The sequence below is a fragment of the Sarcophilus harrisii genome, chromosome 3 (genome assembly GCF_902635505.1).
Source record: "Sarcophilus harrisii chromosome 3, mSarHar1.11, whole genome shotgun sequence".
Classification (NCBI taxonomy): domain Eukaryota; kingdom Metazoa; phylum Chordata; class Mammalia; order Dasyuromorphia; family Dasyuridae; genus Sarcophilus; species Sarcophilus harrisii.
In genome coordinates, this window is record NC_045428.1 from 365,546,592 (window position 1) to 365,567,664 (window position 21,073).

The 21,073-nt window shown below is 34.2% G+C and overlaps 2 protein-coding genes across 2 annotated transcripts in view; one reads left to right on the plus strand and one right to left on the minus strand.

The window, feature by feature from the left end:
- Positions 1-358: 358 nt before the first annotated feature.
- Positions 359-2,989, plus strand: LOC100924382. The gene is made up of 2 exons (XM_003764092.2): positions 359-375; positions 1,987-2,989. The coding sequence occupies exon 2, from the start codon at positions 2,024-2,026 to the stop codon at positions 2,987-2,989; it is 966 nt and encodes a 321-aa protein (XP_003764140.1). The 5' UTR covers positions 359-375; positions 1,987-2,023.
- Positions 2,990-7,280: 4,291 nt separating this feature from the next.
- The window catches only part of LOC100924119 (aldehyde oxidase 4-like), an 84,920-nt gene continuing 71,127 nt past the window's right edge, over positions 7,281-21,073 (minus strand). Inside the window, 9 exon segments of the mRNA XM_012544914.2 lie at positions 7,281-7,624; positions 9,309-9,476; positions 10,026-10,211; positions 11,973-12,038; positions 13,440-13,554; positions 13,932-13,984; positions 14,819-14,893; positions 16,994-17,122; positions 18,128-18,223. Coding sequence (XP_012400368.1) covers positions 7,571-7,624; positions 9,309-9,476; positions 10,026-10,211; positions 11,973-12,038; positions 13,440-13,554; positions 13,932-13,984; positions 14,819-14,893; positions 16,994-17,122; positions 18,128-18,223 — 942 coding nt within the window. The 3' untranslated portion in view covers positions 7,281-7,570.

Here is a 21,073-nt window from a genome sequence, read left to right on the forward strand (position 1 = left end):
AGTTAAATAGATTAAAATCCAGGTCTTCCACCTAAGGTCTTTCAAAGACATCAGTTTTTCTCAGGGACTTTCATCCCTACTAGAATGGAAACTTAGGAGGTTTAAATATAGTTCCTTTCAAGTACTGTTTTATTCTTTGTCATTTGCATCTCCATCTACTAGCACACGTAGTGCCTGGCACTTGGTGCTTGATAATAATTTATTGGTTGACTAAGATCCTGTGTTTTATATAAAATTCAATAATGTTGCCTGTGCTCAGCAAATAGGAGCTCCTCAATCAATAAATTCTTGTCAAAAAAAATTAATGAATTTTAGAATGCATAGCAAAGAACATGAAATTGGCTTGGAAAGGCAGTGCCTACAAATTGTGAATGAACTTTATCAATCTTGGTATCTAAAATTTACTTAATGTATACTAAGTCACTAATGATTTTTAAGAAGAGTAATAAACTTGGCCAGGTGTAAACTTAGAAAGTTTATTCTTGATATCTTTTGAAGAATTTATTACAGGGGTGAGAGAATCAAAAAGAAAAACTAGTACTGGGTTTTTGTAATCGTCAATAAAAATCATCATTTCAACTTTTATTCTTATGGGAACAATGAGAACTTCAAGACAAGGTGCAGAGTCACATAGAGGGCCAAGCATAGAGTGAAAAATACCTGGGTTCATATCTGTCTGTGATTCATGTTAACTCTGTGACTGACAAGTTATCCAATTTCATAATGGATCCAGGAAGTGTTGTAAAATAATTTACATATTAATTACTTATTTGCTGACTTAAAACTTCTGTACCACTCTCAGGAATGGTGGGTATGGAGTGGATTTTTAAAAATATTTCATTTTCACTTTTTCTGTGATTGCATACCTTCTGGAAAAATGTTATAACATGCCATTGGCTTTTTTGGAGTATATTGCCTTTATATATTTTGTGGATAATATTCATCTTCATATAACCCAAATTTCCCGGAATGTCTCTTTTTCCTATCTCTTTCAAAAAACCATCATTTGTCATAAAAATGAGAGAAAGAAAGGGGGAAAGAAATTTCAAATAGACAATTCAAAAATTAAAATAAAAACCCACCTTGGTTTCACATTCTTAGTTACAGCATATGCAAAGATGAGTAAGAATTTCTCAAGATTTCATCTTTGAGGCAAATTTGAGCATTATATTTTCACATTCAACAATTTCAATTATTTCACATATATAAATTCACAAATAACTCTTCCAGACATTGTTGTAATCAGTATTGCATTTTATTCTCCTACTTGTCCTGACTGATTTCACTTTGCATCAATTTATTTCTTCCTATGAGTCTATGATTTCATCATATTCATGATATCATGAATCTTAATTGCTATATTGCCATTTTAAGGTATTATTTTCTGGAAACTCAATAATCTTGTGCCTTAAAGAATTGAATTCTAGATTATCCTCCATGGAATGGGAACAAGCATTACTTAATATTTTCTGAAATGTAGAAATTAGATTCTCTTCTTTTTTATAGTTTTCAGGAAATTCAATAATCATTGTTTTCTCTCTTTCATGTCTCCTTTAGATACATCACAATTATTTCATTCTTTCTAAATATTTTCATTTGAGGAAATTTCAGGTTTTGTTTTTCCTTATGATACTATTTTCATCATTCTGACTTTTGGGGAAAAATTTACTCTATATTATAACAATTGATTGTTCTATTGTCATCTTGTAAGATTACTTTACTAAAGGTAATGCTTTCTTTATTTCATGAAATGTAGTTTTATTTTAAATAAAATTTAATATGCTGATATTTATTATATCAAAAGATATTTTAAATTATTTTCAAATCTTAGATTTAGATGCTATGATTCAATAGTATATTAATAGTTTATCAATACATGTGGAAATTTGTGTGCTGGTTTTTACTTTAAGAAGATATATCATTCATTAGATCTTATGTCACTAGACATTTACAAGTAGTTATCTCTAATGAGATTCTTTTTTCTCCCATCTCCTCAGATTTCCACTTCAACTATAAAAGGATTATGGATACAGGAAATCATTCCACAGTGATAGAATTTATTCTTATGGGATTAACAAACCAGCCAGAATTCCAGATCCCCCTCTTCTTACTCTTCCTACAAATATATATTATTTCGATGATGGGAAATGTGGGCTTACTCCTACTTATCAAAACTAGTTCTCATCTTCATACCCCTATGTATTATTTTCTTAGTAACTTGTCCTTCATTGATCTTTGCTACTCTTCTGTCATTACTCCTAAAATGTTGGTGAGCTTTGTATCAGAAAAGAATGTCATCACCTATCCAGGGTGCTTGACCCAGTTCTTTTTCTTCTGTACTTTCGGCATTGCTGATCTATTCATGTTGTCAGCCATGGCCTATGATCGTTATGTTGCCATCTGTAGCCCCCTTATCTATACCATCACCATGTCCCAGAGAACCTGCTTCCTATTAGTGGTAGGAGTGTATACTATGGGGGTCTTTGGAGCCGTGACTCACACAAGTGCTCTAACCAGACTATCTTTCTGTGGAAACAATGTAATTAATCATTATTTTTGTGACATTCCACCCCTTTTGAAACTCTCCTGTTCTAGCACCCACCTTAATGAGCTTTTGGTGATGCTTCTGGTTGTGATTAACTCATTGGTAACTACTCTATCTATATTGATTTCTTATATTTTCATCCTTTCCAATATCCTAAGCATCCATTCTGCTAAAGGCAGGTCCAAGGCCTTCAGTACTTGTGCGTCCCACCTGGCATCTGTGGCTGTCCTGTATGGCTCCATCATTTTTATGTACTGTCAGCCTGCATCAAGCAGCCACATTATTCAACAGAAAGTGTCCTCAGTGATCTACACCACAGTCATCCCCATGCTAAACCCCTGGATCTATAGTCTGAGGAATAAGGATGTGAAGGATGCACTGAGAAAAATCAGAAAAGACTGGACAGTTTCTTGGTGCAGACATGGAAAGCCTTGCATCAAATAACAGAGCAAAATGAGGATAACATGAAAATATTGTATAGAGTAACAGCAGCATTTTGAGTTTCTTTGAATGAACTAACAATTTTGACTATAATTAATTATAAAGTAACCAAAAACAACATATGAATAAAGATGTTATCTGCATCAAATAAATATATATGGATATATATGTATATGGATAGATTTTTATATATGTGTGTGTATGTATGTCTCTGCATCTATTGGCAGTGTAGTGTCTAGTGGGAGGGAAGAAAAAAAAGAAAAAGAAAGAAATTCTGCTTGAGAACTTTATTATATATTTAAAAGAAATTACAGTTGTTATTAGGAGATTTTGCAATTTCATGTACAATCCTAATGCTCTGTTATGGAATTATTTCATAAATTAAAAACATAAGGTAATTCTGATACATTTTTCACAAATTCATGCTTATTATACCTCTACTCAAAATTCAGAGAAAAGATCCAAAATATTTATCTTGTGTCTTGTTTGCCATTAAGATTCTCATTTATTGATCAACTCAAACAGAAAAAGAGAAATGACCTCCTATTATAGACCAAAAATTCTTTTCCTTCAAGAAATTAACATTTTAAAAGGAATAACTAAGAAACTCTAAGTAGTAGTGCATTGTTCAAGTTGGGTCAGTCATCTTTATGATCATAATAAGGTATCATGTTAATAACCAAGTTCACCTCTTTACTTTTTCCAAATGCACATATATACAACACTCATCCTATGTCTTCTAGTAATAATCAAGAGAGGCAAATGCTTCTTATATCCCCTATATTCAAAATATTTAGGAAAACAGGTGAAATTCATTTCACTGAAAGCTACAATTTGAGGGCCCAAGAAATAAAGATACCTTGATTTTGATTTCAGACAGAATGGTCCAGTCCCCAACAGATCTTATGCTGACATCTGACCTATGGATGACCCAGAATTAAATATGATGGCAGATGAAAGTTCTACCAAGCAAACTCTACTCTTTATCCATTCTCCAGTTTGGTTCCCTAGTCAAAGTATCTCTATCTCATATGATGTGGTCATATGTAGGTATCCCAATCCTGTTCTATTTTAAACCTTGTTCTCCTAATCAATTAACAATAGCCTTATTTCTTTTCAATTCTAGGGACTTCCACTCAACTTCCTTTTTTTCTAATTCCTGTATTATATAAGTTCAGGTAAAAACCAGTGCTAGAGTACTTAGCAACAAGAGTGCTAGGGAACAGAATAACAAGAGTCTGCATTAATCTTGAGACCCTTCATCATGTACCTTGCACACAATGCCCCATTTACATAGGCAACAAGTCTGTGCAAAGATAAGTCTTGTGCTAGCTGACTCTTGTGGTCTTTGACTGGTTGAATCTCAGTCAGCTCACTGTCAGGAATGGATGTTGAGGCTTCGGTGTGAGTTCTGCCTCACTGGCTAAAGGTCCGGGGCACACCCTGTAGACACTACAGGACAGGCATCAAGCACGCAGCAAATGGAGATTGCTCCCACCATCTCAGAAGTGAGGTTCCTGGATACACAAGCCACACACATATACTTGTTGTTGGGGCACGTTGACAGGGGAGATGAGAGGGGTATAAGAACAGGGAAGCAGGAGACAGAGGAAACAGGAGGAGAGACAAGATGATGTAAGCAAGCAATAAAGCTTCTCTAACTGCATAAGGAGCATCAGTCTGCTCCAGAGATGTCCAAAGATCTTAGAGGCAACAATAATTGGGTAAATGCTCAGACCCAGCTGGTGTTAGCAAGTCTGCACTAGCTGAGGACCCCAACAACTGGTGTCCAAACAGGGACAGAAGTTAGGGGAATCCAGGTTTTGGGCACCCAGAGACAGAGTAGCCACTTAGCCTAAGCTATGTAGGGAGGTTGAGTCCAAGGAAGTGCTATAAACCTTCCAGGATGGGATCTGATTTCAGTTTCCCTTTAGTGACACCCTTGACTGTTGATGTGTACAGTAAACAGGTATATAAATTGGCTAAATAGAAACACATCACAGTATATCTTAAACAATGCAGAAAGTTTGTAAAACTCCTTCTGATAGTGTCCCTAGGGTTGGAACATGTGGGACTTGACCCTGAAAAAATTGACACCATAGGGTACCAAATGGCTTCTTATGAGGACACAACTCTTGCTGTCTTAGAAGACACAGATTTTACGCTCTTTGGGATAGTCAGAGCAGCTCTTAAAGGCCCCACCCGCTGTCCCCTCATGCTGAGTACACAGTGTCAGACTGAGGATCTCTGTGTGGAGAAGAAGAAGCTGTGGCAGAACCAGAGTTAGAAACCTTACCTCTGCTTCCACCTTTTCCTTCCCGGCTGGCACGATTGTATTCATCGTTGCCAAGGTATGAGTATCTCACTCCCAGCACTCCAAAGATTTCTACAGAAACTAGAGAGCCCAAGTATAAGGGAGCAGAAGGAACAGAGCAGATAGATAGGCTTGAAAACCTTCTTGCAACTTTCTTATGATGTCATTTTAGCCAATCTGATAGGTGTGTAGTGGTATCTTAGAGTTGTCTTAATTTGCATTTCTCTGATTAATAATGACTTGGAGCACCTTTTCATATGACTAGAAATAGTTTCAATTTCTTCATCTGAGAATTGTCTGTTCATATCCTTTGACCATTTTTCAATTGGAGAATGGCTTGATTTTTTATAAATTAGAGTTAATTCTCTATATATTTTGGAAATGAGGCCTTTATCAGAACCTTTGACTGTAAAAATATTTTCCCAGTTTATTGCTTCCCTTCTAATCTTGTCTGCATTAGTTTTGTTTGTACAAAAACTTTTCAGTTTGGTATAATCGAAATTTTCTATTTTGTGATCAGTAATGATCTCTAGTTCTTCTTTGGTCATAAAGTCCTTCCCCTTCCACAGGTCTGAGAGGTAAACTATCCTGTGTTCCTCTAATTTATTAATAATTTCATTCTTTATGCCTAGGTCATGAACCCATTTTGACCTTATCTTGGTGTACGGTGTTAAGTGTGGATCAATGCCTAGTTTCTGCCATATTAGTTTCCAATTTTCCCAGCAATTTTTATCAAACAGTAAGTTCTTATCCCAAAAGCTGGGGTCTTTGGGTTTGTCAAAGACTAGGTTGCTATAGTTGTTGACTGTTTTATCCCTTGAACCTAACCTATTCCACTGATCAACTAATCTATTCCTTAGCCAATACCAAATGGTTTTGGTAACTGCTGCTCTATAATATAGTTTTAGATCTGGTACAGCTAAGCCACCTTCATTTGATTTTTTTTTTTTCATTAATTCCCTTGAAATTCTTGACCTTTTGTTTTTCCATATGAATTTTGTTGTTATTTTTTCTAGGTCATTAAAATAGTTTTTTGGGAGTCTGATTGGTATAGCACTAAATAAATAGATTAGTTTAGGTAATATTGTCATCTTTATTATATTTGCTCGCCCTATCCAAGAGCATTTAATATTTTTCCAATTGGTTAGATCAGACTTAATTTGTGTGAAAAGTGGTCTGTAATTTTAAGGCCTTATTTTTCAAATAAAGAGGGAATTGAGTCAAATTCATAAATATAAGAGCCATGCTGTAATTGATAAAAGATCAAAAGCCATAATCTATACCCAAAGGGTTATAAATTCATGCATACCCTTTGACCTAACAATACCACTACTAGATTTTCTTTTAAAGGAAAAGGACCTATATGTATAAAAATATTTATAGCAGCTCTCTTTTCAGGGCAAAAAACTGGAAATTGAGGGAATGTCCATCATTTGGAGAATGACTGAATAAATTGTGGTTTGTGAATATGATAGAATATTTTTGTTCTATGGAAATGACTATCAGAATACTATGAGGTAAAAATCCAGAAAATCCTCTATGAACTCAAGCAATTATCTTCTATGATATGCTTGTTGCTAAACATACTTTTATCTGTGAATAATGGATTCTGATTTCTTATAAATAGGTTATTCAGGTGTGATCTGACCTGCTTATTAATGTCAAAGTTAGTAAGCAAAAAGTAATTTTTGCTTAGTCCTAAAGGTAATACCTAATATCAAAATGTATTTTCTATTTGTAACTAGAAATGACAGAAATAAATAAATGAAGAAAAGTAAAGAGAGGTGGCTTATTACAGTAGAAGAATATTGGAGAGATGTGAGAATATTTAGATTTCTAATTTTGTCACAAATGAGCTTTGTGACCTGAACTCTGTCACTAAGACCTATTGAGACTTTATTTCTATATGTGCAAAATGGAAAATGCAATCCCCTGAACTATGTAACCTATGTACTATTTCTATTATATTGTTGCCCTGGTTGCACTAAAACATGACATCATTTTTTAGTCAAAAATGTCTGAAAGTTTTGTAAATGGTTATGAGATGGATTTTTACAATACTGCAAAATAAAGTCAGAATTCTAAATATAGACTGAATTTTATTTTCTACATATGCTATATATTTTGGTGAAAAATCTGCATCCCTCAATCCCCCCAAAATAATTACACAAAGATAAACAAGCAAAGTTTAGAAGCCAAAGAACATTTTGGTTTGATTTGAAACTTTAAAAATCAATCTTAGATGTAATCTTTTACTATTTTCTCACATTTTAGGAAACGTGGATGGACCAAGGTTTGAAAGTTGAAGGATCATCTCTAGGAATCTAAAAGGAAAGATAAAAGAGCAAAACAAGAGCATAAAATTATTTAACTTTTCAAATCAATTAAGACCCATTCATTCCTACCCATCTGATATTAAAATTAATGGCATTAAAAAGAAATACTTTCTGAATATTTGGAGAAATCTTTGCAATTTCCTCAAAATAACCAGGTCATCTCTGCTCCACTCTTCTTTCTTCTCTATCTCCTTCCTAGCAACTTTGTCCTTACATGCATACTTTTCCCCTCTTACTTCCCAGTTCCCTTATTAGAATGTAAGATATTAAAGGATGAGAACTGTTTTGCTTGTTTATCTTGGTATCTCCAGATTCTAGCATGGCACCTGGCACATATAAGCACTTAACAAAAGCTCTTTCTCTGTTTCTCTCTTTCCCCCAACTTCTCCCTCCTCTATCTCTCTATTTCTTCCTTCCCTCTTCTTTCTCCTCCTTGTTTTTCCTCTTCTTGTTTTTCTTATTCCTGTTTTTTTCTTCCTCCTCTTCTTCCTTTTTCTTTTTCTTTACTCTTCTTATTCCTCTTCTTCCTTTTGTTTTTCTTCCTCTTCTTTCTCCTGTTCTTCTTCCTCTTGTTTTTTCTCTTCTTCATCTGATTCTTATTATCTATATGTATCACTTTTTCCTCTCCATCTTCCTCTTCTTCTCCCTTTGTTTTTCTTCCTCCTGCTTCTCCTTCCTCCTCCTCTTTCTCCTCCTCCTCCTCCCTCTCCTCTTCCTTCTTCTGTCTTCTTCTTCTTCTCCTTCTCTTCCTATTGCTCTCTCTTTCTCTGGCCCTCTCACCATATCAGGTATACACTTGTACTGTCACAAATATACATATCAATGGACAAACACTATAGGTAGTCAATTTTTTCTTTTGGTAACTCACTTTTTTTAATGACATTTCTGAGGTGGAGACCCCTTCTGTCTTTAAAGACCAAGTTAAGTAAAAACAAAATAGAAAAAAAAAACATATGTAGAACAATGGGATCAGACTCCCTTCCTATCTGGTTTAGTTTCTTCTTAACTTGTAACCAGAGATAGGGTCAGAGTAGTCTGTCTGAGTCACTGAGTGAGAGCTTACTCAAGGAACAAGTATAGATTTTTTAAAAGTTTCATACCACAAATGTTATAGGAATAATTAAGATCCAGCTAGTGCTTAAATTCTGAGAAAGAGCTAGGGACACCATAAAGTGTGCAGTGACATTACATCAGGCAGAAGAGCTGAGTCTAGAGACTGGAAACAGCAAAGGTATGAAGGCCACCACAATAGCATGTTGAGGGGCACAGCTATTTTAGGAAGGAAGAAAACCATTATGGAATCATCTGAGTCCCCTTTCTGTGTGAAACATCTCACATGATATACTTTTGTGAAAAATCTTTATCTCTACAGAACCATTTAAATTATAAAGAAAAACTAAAAGAGAGAAATAAAACTACCAGCATTATCTCCATTGAGACAATTCTTGTTTGGAGTTTGAGACAATTAAAGTACTATTTGTTAGTGTGAATCAAAATCTTCCCTGCAGAAAAAAAAAAGATGAAAATAAAAAACTTTCAGTATAATTTGGAAAATAATCTATAGTGTAACTGGACATATTTAAATTTAGTCAACAAATGGAAAAGATCAAGGATCTGAAAATGCATGGAAGTTATCAAATAACAATTACTCCTTCCCACCCATCCCCCATACCTGTTTAGTAAACTGATCCTCACAAGACATCCTAATCATCTCAGGAGTTGCTGGACTATTCAAAGTGAAGAGTTCTGTCAGTCCTCTTTCTCTGCGAGCTGCAGCAACAGCATCAGTAATAGCAAAGAACACAGATGATCCCATGAACATTCCAGCCTCCCCTAAGCCCTAAGAGGGAAGAGGGAAGGAATCAGAGGTCATTCTTCATTTATATCGGATCTGCATTCTGTCTCACTATTAGTTGCTAAGAATTTGCTGAATGATCAAAATTTCATTTCCTCTCCAAACAACAAAGGACATTCTTTATAAAGCATATCCAAAATGTCTATAATGTGCTATATACCATGACAGATCAAGAGGCCAGGCCACCAGATAAAATGTCAGGGCAGCTTGTCTCTTTCATTCCGTCTTTTTACAAGTGTAAAAGATATGCTCCCTCCTCAAAATCACTAGAAAAATGACACAATAAAAAATTCAGTCTTTCCATCTGAATTTCAAAGATATAATTATTCATTAATCTTAAAATAATGAAAGCATAAAATGTTAAAGCTGGAAAAAACTTTAGTGATAATCTACGACACAATTTATTTTACAAATTAATTTCCAATTACTTAGTAATGTCTCCTAGTTTGTTAATGGGATCAAGACCTATTTTTCCACTTTCTTCTTTTTTGGTGGTAATGGTGGAGAAGAAAATAAAATTATGGACATCCTTACCTTGGTTGAGTAGATGGCTATTGGGTTTCGGGAATGCACAAAAGTGACATAGAACTCTTCTGGAATTTCACTAACTATAGGGATTTTATAATCTTCTGGACTTCTAGAATAAAGAACACCTTCTGGGGAATATTTCAGTTCTTCAGTTGTATATAATCCCATGCCTTGAACTAATCCACCTTCAACCTACTCCAAAAAAAATAAGGCTTATGAAGATTGAAATGTGCTAAATTTTATGGTTTTAGTATGAAAAATGAGTTTTTAATCAATACTGAATTAAAAATAGTGGGCCTTCTTAATCATTTGACATGAAATAAAATATGCTTATTTTAAAAGACATTGATAGAATATTGTTTACTAGATACTGTACCAAGATAAAAACTTTGTGTTTTTTTTTTTTGTTTTTGTTTTTGTTTTTTTACAAATTATCATGGAAAGGAGAGATAGAACTAACCAACACTCTCTTTTTTTCTGAATGGCTCCAATAATACAAAATTCTGCTCTAATTATTGTTTTATTAATTACCACTCTACAATCTCTCATCCTCAAATGACTCAGGAAAAGTAAATCTAAAAACTCTCTTTCAGTCATAGTTTCTCATATAAATATAAAGATCACACATAAATCCTCCCAGTAACTCCAATTAGGAAGAAACTATTTCATACCCTTTGTTTAATATTTTGTTTAATATAGGGAGATATATGCTTGACAGAGGTGTTTTCTACTAGGAAGGAGGGAAGGAAGGAAGGAAGGAAGGAAGGAAGGAAGGAAGGAAGGAAGGAAGGAAGGAAGGAAGGAAGGAAGGAAGGAAGGAAGAAAGGAAAGAAGGAAGGAAGGAAGGAAGGAAGGAAGGAAGGAAGGAAGGAAGGAAGGAAGGGAGGGAGGGAGAAAGGAAGGGAGGGAGGGAGGAAGGGAGGGAGAAAGGGAGGGAGGGAGGAAGGGAGGGAGGAAGGGAGGGAGGAAGGGAGGGAGGGAGGAAGGAAGGGAGGGAGGGAGGAAAGGAAGGAGGAAGGAAGGGAGGGAGGGAGGAAGGAGGAAGGAAGGGAGGGAGGAAGGGAGGAAGGAAGGGAGGGAGGGAGGGAGGGAGGGGAAAGGGAGGGCAAAAAGGAAGAAGGGCAAAAAGGAAGAAGGGAAAAAAGGAAGAAGGGAAGGAAGGAAGGAAGGAGGGAAAGAAGGAGGGAAGGAGGGAAGGAGGGAAGGAAGGAAGGAAGGAAGGAGGAGGGAAAGGAAGGGAAGGAAGGAAGGAAAGGAAGGGAAGGAAGGAAGGAAGGAAGGAAAGAAACAAATTGGACTGAAAACTGAAAGGGAGTAAAGGAGCTAGGAAGCTTATATGTAGGAAATCATGTGGTTCTTTCAATGATCACAGTAGTCTATTTAGGACTTAGAAAGATTCTTAAGTTTCCTTTTTTGTTTACCATGCCATTTTCCATGCTACAAAAGGAGTAGCAGCCTGACCAAGATATAGAAAGAAATCACCTTGGAGAGATGTTATCTACCAGAAGGGAGCATAGAAAAGGAAGTAGTGGCTCCCCGTAACTACTCCTATAGTGAATGCCCATGATGTAAAAGGCAAAGAGGAAATGAAGCAACTAAGATTCTTCTTGCTAAATGAACATAATTCATATGCTTATCCATGAGCAGCGTACATAGATAGATAGATGGGAAAATGTGGTGGCCTCAGGATGGAAATAATCAATGATGCCCATGTTCATAAAAATCCAGTATGTGTTCATATATATTGGAATATAAGAATTTCAGGGGTCATTTTGTTTTAAAATTTAAACTTGAAATAATAATACTCATTGGATGAAGAGGCAAGAAAAGAGCATGGTTTGGAAACAACTTAGTAATATCGTGAACCAAATATCTATCATACTACCAAATAACTATCAAAATTTTAGAATGGGAAAAAAGTTACATTCAGGTCATGTGTTAGTTGTTACAAACCTGTCCTATGTCAATAGCAGGATTTAGGCTGACAGCAGCATCCATGAACATGTCAGTTCTGAGGAGCTGAGGGAAAAAAATGGAAAAAAATATCAGGGAACAAATAAGCTGAAAGACTTTGATTTGAAAGTGGATTATTTTGGACAAAATTATGCTCACAGTTTTGCCTATTTAGTCTCTAAAACTTCAATTTAGATAAGGAACAATAGGGAATATGTTGGGGAAAGAGTCAACAAACTTCCTAATGAATCCTTGAAATTCACATGTGCTAAGCAAACCTGTCTAGGAACACCCACAATGTATGTTCAGCCTTAAGTCATACAAGACAGGACTTTATCCATTATGCTAAAGGTTATTGAATAGCACATTTGTACAGGGATGATATTTTCAAATAGCATGCTGTCTATGTATATTTGTGCATCCACATTCACCCAAACATGTGCATATACTGGGAAGATACAATATGGAAAAATAAGTACAATATTTTTGCAAAACAAATACATAGTGGTTGAAGTAATAATAAAAGAGAATACTAAAAAAGAAAGATAATAACTTCTACTTTGGACATTATGAGTTTGAAATATTTGTGGGAAACTAAGGGGAGATGCTGGATTTGGTGCTCAGGAGAGATAGGAATGATGTATATATAGATCTGGGAACCTTCTTCATTAAGGTAATAATTTAATCCATGGGAGTTTATGAGACCACCAAAATATAGAATGAAGAGAGGATCAAGGACAGAACCAAAGTCAATCTCCAGGCATAAAGGAAATATCATAGTTGATGATCCCTGAAAAGAAAATGAAAAGTAATCCCTAGTTTTTAAAGAACTAGAAGAGAATGGAGGAATCAACTATGTCAAACAGAAAAGAGAAGCAAAGAAGGATAAGAACTGAAAAGAAGCATTGGATACAGTAATAAAGCAGAGAATGGTGAACTTGGTAAGGATGGAATTCTGATTGCAATGAGTTAAAAATTAATAATGATCATTTCTATAGCACTTTTACGGTTTTCTAGATGCTTTATAAATTTTATCTCATTTTATATTTAGAACAAGCCCATTTTATGGATCAGGAAACTAAGAAAAAGAGAGATTAAGTGACTTGTCTAAAGTCAAATAGCTGGTAAGTATCTGAAGCTGGATTTGAACTTGGGTTTATGTTGTCTCTAGATCCAACACTCTATTCACTAGTTGCTTCCAAGGAACCATAAAAGGTAACACAGCTAATTGGGAAGATTTGGAACTAGAACTTAGGTCTTCCAACTCTAATTCTAATGTTCTTTTTATTCAATGTACTATATCATATATATATATATATATATATATATATGTGTGTGTGTGTGTGTGTGTGTGTGTGTGTGTGCATATATATATGTGTGTGCATATATATATATATTCCATTTCATTTACTTAATGAGAAAATGCCCTAAAGAATTTGCATTGCATATTTGTAAGAAGGTATTTACCTTATGAGCTCCAGTCAGACAATCAATCTCAACTTCAGAACAGGTTGCTCCATAAACAAAATATGGATATGGATGACCTTTTTCTTTCTCCCAATCCATATTTGTCTGATAGCCCCTGAGAAAATAATAGCATATAAATCAGGATAGAAACAAAAAGAAAAAAATTTATCTCATGGGCATAAATCTTTTTTCCTAGCTTAGCTCATACCCAGCCAGAGATACTAACTCTTGCAAATGATTTTTGCCTACAGGCCCTGCTTGTCTTGTTTTCTGTGGCTATATGATACCCTTCCCTCTATCCTTCTTTCACTGCAGGTGATTGGGCTACTGGTGAAAAAATCCCTTGGTTATTGAAGAAGTGGGGAGGAGTTCTATGTATGGGGCCAGTGGGAACAACCTTCCCTTTAGGACATAAATGTCCTGGGATGTATCACTGCTTGAGATGTCTATGGAACCTCCACAATCACTGGGAAAAGCAAAAATATGTTTTACCTGAAATATCCAGCAGCTAAAAGATTGATGGATTCCTTAAAAGCCTGAGAAGTCTGCAAAAGGAGACTATTTTTAGAAGTGAGTGTGTGGGGAAACGAATTAAATGTTTTCTGTCTGAGATTTGCTCTCTGTTTTGCACCTATCATTATCCTTATCTTCTCCACTTGAGTCTAAATTGGATGTATGTACCTATTGTTGGCATTTTTCTAAGTCTATGAACAATAACAATAGTGACAACAGCAACTAGTATTTATTTGGTACTTTCCATTTTTAAAAGCACTTTAGATACATCATTTCACTTGATCATCACAAAATCTAATAGGGAACAATGAAGGATAGAATTAATGATTAACAGCCACTTTCGGTTGTACTATCTAAATCCTCCTCCTTTCTGTAGGAGTCTGTAAGATATAAAAATACTGATGTCTTGATAAGCATCTTTGTTCAGGACACACTTTTAATAATAATCTATACTGTTAATACTTTCTTAAATATAGATAATTAGCAAAAGAGTGAATCAAGAACTGATTTATAGTTTGATTTCTATGGTGTAAATGCTCACACTGAAAATTTAACAGTCCCCTCTCATGGTTGGGATTGGCATCAACATACTCATGGATAAGAGTGAGAAATTACTATGTATAATTCTCTGTCATTTAGAATGACAAAAGTGTTTAATCTTTTTTTTTTTTTTTTTTTTTTTTTTTACCTGCAGTGAAGTAAGATGGGCATAGTTTGGCAAATAAGTTTTGCATTTGATTAAGTATACATCTATCCCCAACTACAAACAAAATTTTAAAAGGGTCTTTTCTTCAACCTTGATAGTAGAAATCACCAACCTCAAACATTCATTTGGTTAGTTGCCTTTTATTGGTGGCAACACTTACCCATTCTTCCCATTTTCCTTTTGGATTTTTTTTGATGATGGGTTCAAGGCGCTTCAAAAGAATCTGACAGGCATTCTAGGAATGATAAAGATTTGTAATAGTATCAAAAAGATGATACTTCAAAAAAACATATTAAATGGTTCTGATTCAAAAGTACATTGAAATTTATCTACAATACTTCTTTGTCATCTTTAATTCCACCTCAACTTACATGTAAGTTTGATTCTATACATACCTCTGCTGTGATTTCCATACATATTAGTCACAATATTATTATAAATAAGCCAAGCTGGGACTCACAACTTCTCTGTCTTCCTCTCTACTTCAAAAAGTTTTTCACATTTTACTCAATTAGTTTCAATTGCCTTATTTGAAACCATCCAAATTTTTCATTCATTTCTAGTCCAGATCTTATCAAAACATGATGCCCCTCTCTGGATCTCACATCCTTCACTTTAGAGCTTACATTTTTTTCCTGACAAGGAAATTTGCCCTTTAATATATTTAATCTCAAATGAGCATAACATTTTATGTTAGTGAATATCTATAATATTTTTAAAGGGTATTTTCTCACACTTTTGATCACCCACTCAAAGATCTCTATTGTTCTCTGGGGCAAGATCAAGATCTTAGTCCAGGCTTCAAAGTGATTTTACAGTGTGATGACATTCTCTCACAGAATAATCAAATATTGATCCTTAAGAAGGTCAGCCTTAAATATCTTCCAAATATTCTATTTTCAGAAATTAGCAAGCTGGAATGCAGAGAAGGAAATGATGCTGTCTATGGTTAGAGGTAGCATGGTCAGTACTATGGTTAGTAGCATGGTCAGAAATAGAACCCAAGTGACTCCTAGTCTTATAATTTTTCCACTATAATTGACTATCTTTCTCTACTTTCCATTTAACTGAAAAAAACAAAAACAATATAACAATGATCTATTTGAAAGAGTCATATGAACAAAGTTTCAGACATGGAACATAAAGTTATATTTTGTTTTATTTCATTGTATTGCATTTAAGATAACCATGGATATCCTCAACAACAGAAAAGGTCAATATCACCTCCCAATATAAGTACAAGTTGTCAAATTTAATTCACCACAATTTTGTGACAATGTGAAACATTTTAATACAATTATTCCATAATGGTTACTATTTTTAAAACAGTGTTTTCAGACCAAATGGTAATTTATTTTTATATAATTTAATAATGTTAGACTTCTCATGTATTATACTAAAATGGTTAGATTGTTTTGTTTTGGTTTGGTTTAGTTTTTTTTTTTTTTTTTTTTTTGCTGAGGCAATTGGGGTTAAGCGACTTGTCCAGGGCTTACACACAGCTAGGAAGTATTAAGTGTCTGAGGCCGGATTTGAACTCAGGTCCTCCTGACTTCAGGGCCAGTGCACTATCCATTGTGCCATCTAGCTGCCCCCTAACTTATTCACTTTTAAGAAAATTTATGTACATAATCTATCTATTAGTAATCTATGTACATAATCTACATATTTCATAGATAACTAACTCTAGTTTTCCTTAAAAAGAACTTTTAGTCATTTAGAAATGCAAAATGATCAAGATAAAGGTCAAATGCTAGGACAGTCCAAGATGGACCAATGATTATAAAAAGTATTATGAAAATTTTAGTGAAGTTTTCAGCTGTTAAAACTTGAAATTTTATTAAGAATGGCTTAAAACTGTACTAAAACTTTTAAGATACACTAGTATGAAATCATAGGGACTGAAAATAAGTTGTTTTTTTTCATGTTATCACTTCCAAATGGTTTCACTTAATAATGCACTGATGATCATTTTTTAGCAGATCCTTTCCTAAATAGTACCTAAAAGACCTAATCCCATAATCCCCAAATAAAGAATTGAATGAGAAAATGTCCATAGAAACTTGAAAACATATTAGAAAATAGAGTCAATGATCTTTATTTTTTGGTCAAAATTATTCAAGATAAAGATATTTGGAGCTATCTTGGTGATACATATATTGTTCAGTTTTCATTTAGTCATTGTTTACTTTGAGGATAGTCATAAGGAATTCATATTGGTACTATTATGTAGAATATGTAATATTTAAAGAGACACTTTATACTATTCTTGTTTTTCCATATAAAAAGACAGATTTGACAAAGAAGGGGACCTCAAAATAGAAAGATATCTAACCTGAACTGCTTTTCCATTGATGTCTGTCCCCATAGATCCAGCTGTATAAGTGGCATTGGGCACGGTGGTGGTGCTTGTTTCAGAAACATGTATGTATGATGAAGGTATTTTCAGTTCTCGACTAGCAACCTGGGAGTAGCACAAGGAATTTAAAAACAACAACAACAATACATTTCTGATTTTACTGACTGTCATGGTAATATCTTTCACTACCCAAGCCCCAAAGAAACATGTTGTAAGCCAATAACTAAATAAAAAAATAAATGGGGAAATTTTCATTATCTACAGTTAAATGGTAAAATTAATAATAATTAATAATAATATCTAATATTTATGTAAAACTTGCTACATGGCAGGGACTGTGCTAAGTGCCTAATAATTATTATTTTATGTGATCCTCATAACAATCTTGATAAATAGGTACTATTATTATCTCCATTTTACACATGAGAAAAGTGAGGCAAAGAGAGATTCAGTGATTTGTCCATGGTCACACAGCTAGTAAGTAACTGAGGCCAGATTTGCAACCACAGCTTTGTGATTGCACTGACTCTGTCCATTGTGCCACACTTATGTTAATCTCTATTCAAGTAATGAGTTCTTAAATTTGTTTTTAATCTTGAAAAACCATATATTTAAAATCTTCAAGTCATTTAAAAGCAAAATAAGAAAAGTGACCAAATTATTATTTGTTTTTCTATCAACTGAAATAGAAACATTTTCTTGAATTGACACATTAACTAACATTAATTAATTAATTAACATTAAGTCAGGCTCCCATATTGAGATTGTAAATTCAAAGTATATTTTATTTCTCATTATATATAAAATGCATGGTTTTTTCAGTTTATCAGAGTTAACATAACGTTGCATGTAATAGTTCTCCAATATGTTTTTGAAACAGTTTATTCAGCAAAAAAAAAAAAATTATTAAAGGTTTGTTATGTGTAAGGCACTGGGAGAACATATAAGAATAGATAAGATGAGGTAATTGATCTCAAAAAGTTTACATTCTAACGGATTTGGATTCTTTTCCTAAAAAGAGAAGATAATCTAACCCCAATGATGTGGATAAATTTTCTTGTCTGATGAAGCATATATTATTGTCCTATAGCACAGCCTAAAATGTCTTACCTGAATCATTTTGGTGTAAAGACCTTGCCCCAATTCACAGCCACCATGAGTCACTAACACAGACCCATCTTGATAGATATGAACAAGAGAAGCAGCCTAGAAAAAGAAACAAATAGCAATTATGATAAGATAGAAGGAGCAAACAGGTGCTTCTAAACGTCTGGCACAAATGGCCAATGAGAGACCATTTTTATTTTGCAGTCTTCACTAGTTTCTTCCTTTTGTATTGCTGAAAAAATCATAATCTCCACGACTACAAGAAGTTTCTAATACAGAAGTACCTAGATTAACTATGACTCACACAAATGCACGAATGAATAGTCACCCTCATGCACTGGAATAAAACTCTTTTCTCTCTGTCTCTATCTTGTGAAGATTGCCCCACTCTTTTTCTCCCTTTACCACCTTAAGAGTACTCTGTAAGATATGTTGCTGCCCATTATCCACTTCTGAAGATTCTATAAGGCTCTAATAGGAATTGTTTCCCTACATTCACTTCTCACTAGTATATCACCATCAGCAACATGAGGATGCATTTCTATCTCCTCTTGCCTTTACATTTTTAGACAGATTTTTTTTTCTTTATTAAAGTTTTTTTTTTTATTTTTCAAAATATATGCATGGCTAATTCTTTGACAATGACCTTTGCAAAACCTTGTGTTTCAATTTTCCCCCCTCCCCCACCCTCTCTCCTAGATGGCAAGTAGTCCCACCTATGTTAAATATGGTTGGAATATATGTTAAACCCAATATATGCATACATATTTATACAATTATTTTGCTGCACAAGGAAAATCAAATCAAAACAGAAAAAAAGAAAAAAAAATGCAAGCAACCAACAAGAAAAATAGTGAAAATGATATATTGTAAACCACACTCAGTTGCCACAGTCTTCTCTTTTCCCACAGTCCTCTCTCTGGGTGCAAATGGCTCTTTTCATCACAATACCATTGGAACTGGTCTGAATCATCTCATTGTTGAAGAGAGCCACATCCATCAGAATTGATCATTGTATAATCTTCTTGTTGCTATGTACAATGATCTCCTAGTTCTGCTCATTTCACTCAGCATCAGTTCACGTAAGTCTCTCCAGGCCTTTCTGAAACATCCTGCTGATTATTTCTTACAGAACAATAACATTCTATAATGTTCATATACCAAAACTTATAGAGCTATTCACCAATTGATGGGCATCCGTTCAGTTTTCAGTTTTTTGCCACTGCAAAAAGGGCTGCCATAAACATTTTTGCACATGTGGGTCCCTTTCCCTCCTTTAAGATCTCTTTGGGATATAAGTCCAATAAAAACACTGCTGGATCAATGAGTATGAACAATTTGATAACTCTTTGGGCATAGTTCCAAATTGGTCTCCAGAATGGTTGAATCAGTTCACAACTCCACTAACAATGTATTAATGTCCCAGTTTTCCCACATCCCCTCCAACATTCATCATTATCTTTTCCTGTCGTCTTAGCCAATATGAGAGGTATGTAGTGGTATCTCAGAATAGTCTTAATTTGCATTTCTCTGATCAATAATGATTTAGAGCACCTTCTCATATGACTAGAAATGGTTTCAATTTCTTCATCTGAAAATTGCCTGTTCATATCCTTTGACCATTTATCAATTGGAGAATGGCTTGAATTCTTACAAATTTGAGTTAACTCTCTATATATTTTAGAAATGAGGCCTTTATCAGAATCTTTGACTGTAAAAATGTTTTCCCAGTTTATTGTTTCCTTTCTAATCTTGTCTGCATTAGTTTTGTTTGTACCAAGGCTTTTTAATTTGATATAATCAAAATTTTCTATTTTGTGATCAATAATGATCTTCAGTTCTTCTTTGGTCACAAATTCCTTCTTCCTCTACAAATCTGAGAGGTAAATTATTATATGTGGCAGTTTTTTTTTTTTTTTTTGCCTCTAACAGCAATTGAGGAAGGCAAATGTTTATTAACTGAATTATAGAATCTGTGGTGAACAACATACTTCTGATTTTATTGGTCAAATGGGATTTTAGAAACTGTTTAATGAACATCTTATTTTTTATTTGAAAATGTGTTCCAAGCAACCAGTTTACACAGTAATTTTTGGAATTTGTCCCATTTGGGAGTTGAGTTATTCTTATACACTGTTTTTCTGAGAGGAATAAATACAATGTCATATCATATGGACATAGGATTTAGAATTGGAAAGGACTTTAACATTCATCTAGTCCAAAATCCTCACTCTACAGATTAAGAAACTGAAGCCTATACAAGGCAAATAGCTTGCACAAAATCATAAAGTTAGAACATAGCAGAGGCAAGCTTTCATGCTAGGTACTTCGACTCCAAAGTATAATTAATATTTCTCTATAGTGTTTTAAGGTTTGCAGGTGTTTAGATACTTTATCTCCTTTAATCCTCACAACAACTCTATAAATTTATATGCATTATTTCATTTGATCTTCCCTAAAACATTATGAGTTAGGTACTAATATTATTCTCCTTTGTAATGATCTGGAAGCTAAGATCAAAGGTGAACAGACTATTATAGGGTTACAAGGCTAGTAAATAAAAGAACCAGAATCTAAAGCTTCCCCCAAATCTAGTACACTTTCCACTACACTACAGCTGTCTTCTATAATTAAAAAGTAGCTTGACTTAGTGTTCCCTGCATTATTTCCCTCCTGATTTCTGAAAGACACAAATTATTGGGGATTGACTTGGCACTTGTGGTAAAACCCTTAGTCAAAGTATAAGAAGCCTGAGATTTGAGCTGTAATTTTGTTTACTATCTGTGGGATTTTATACTTTGGGTATTGGACAATAACTTCTCTAAACTTTGGTTTATTCATTTACAAAATGGAGAAAAAAAACACCTAGTTTGTTTGCCTTGCTGGTGGTGATAAACATAAATCAAAATATGTCTGAGTGATTTTTGAAATGAAAAAAGTGCCACACTT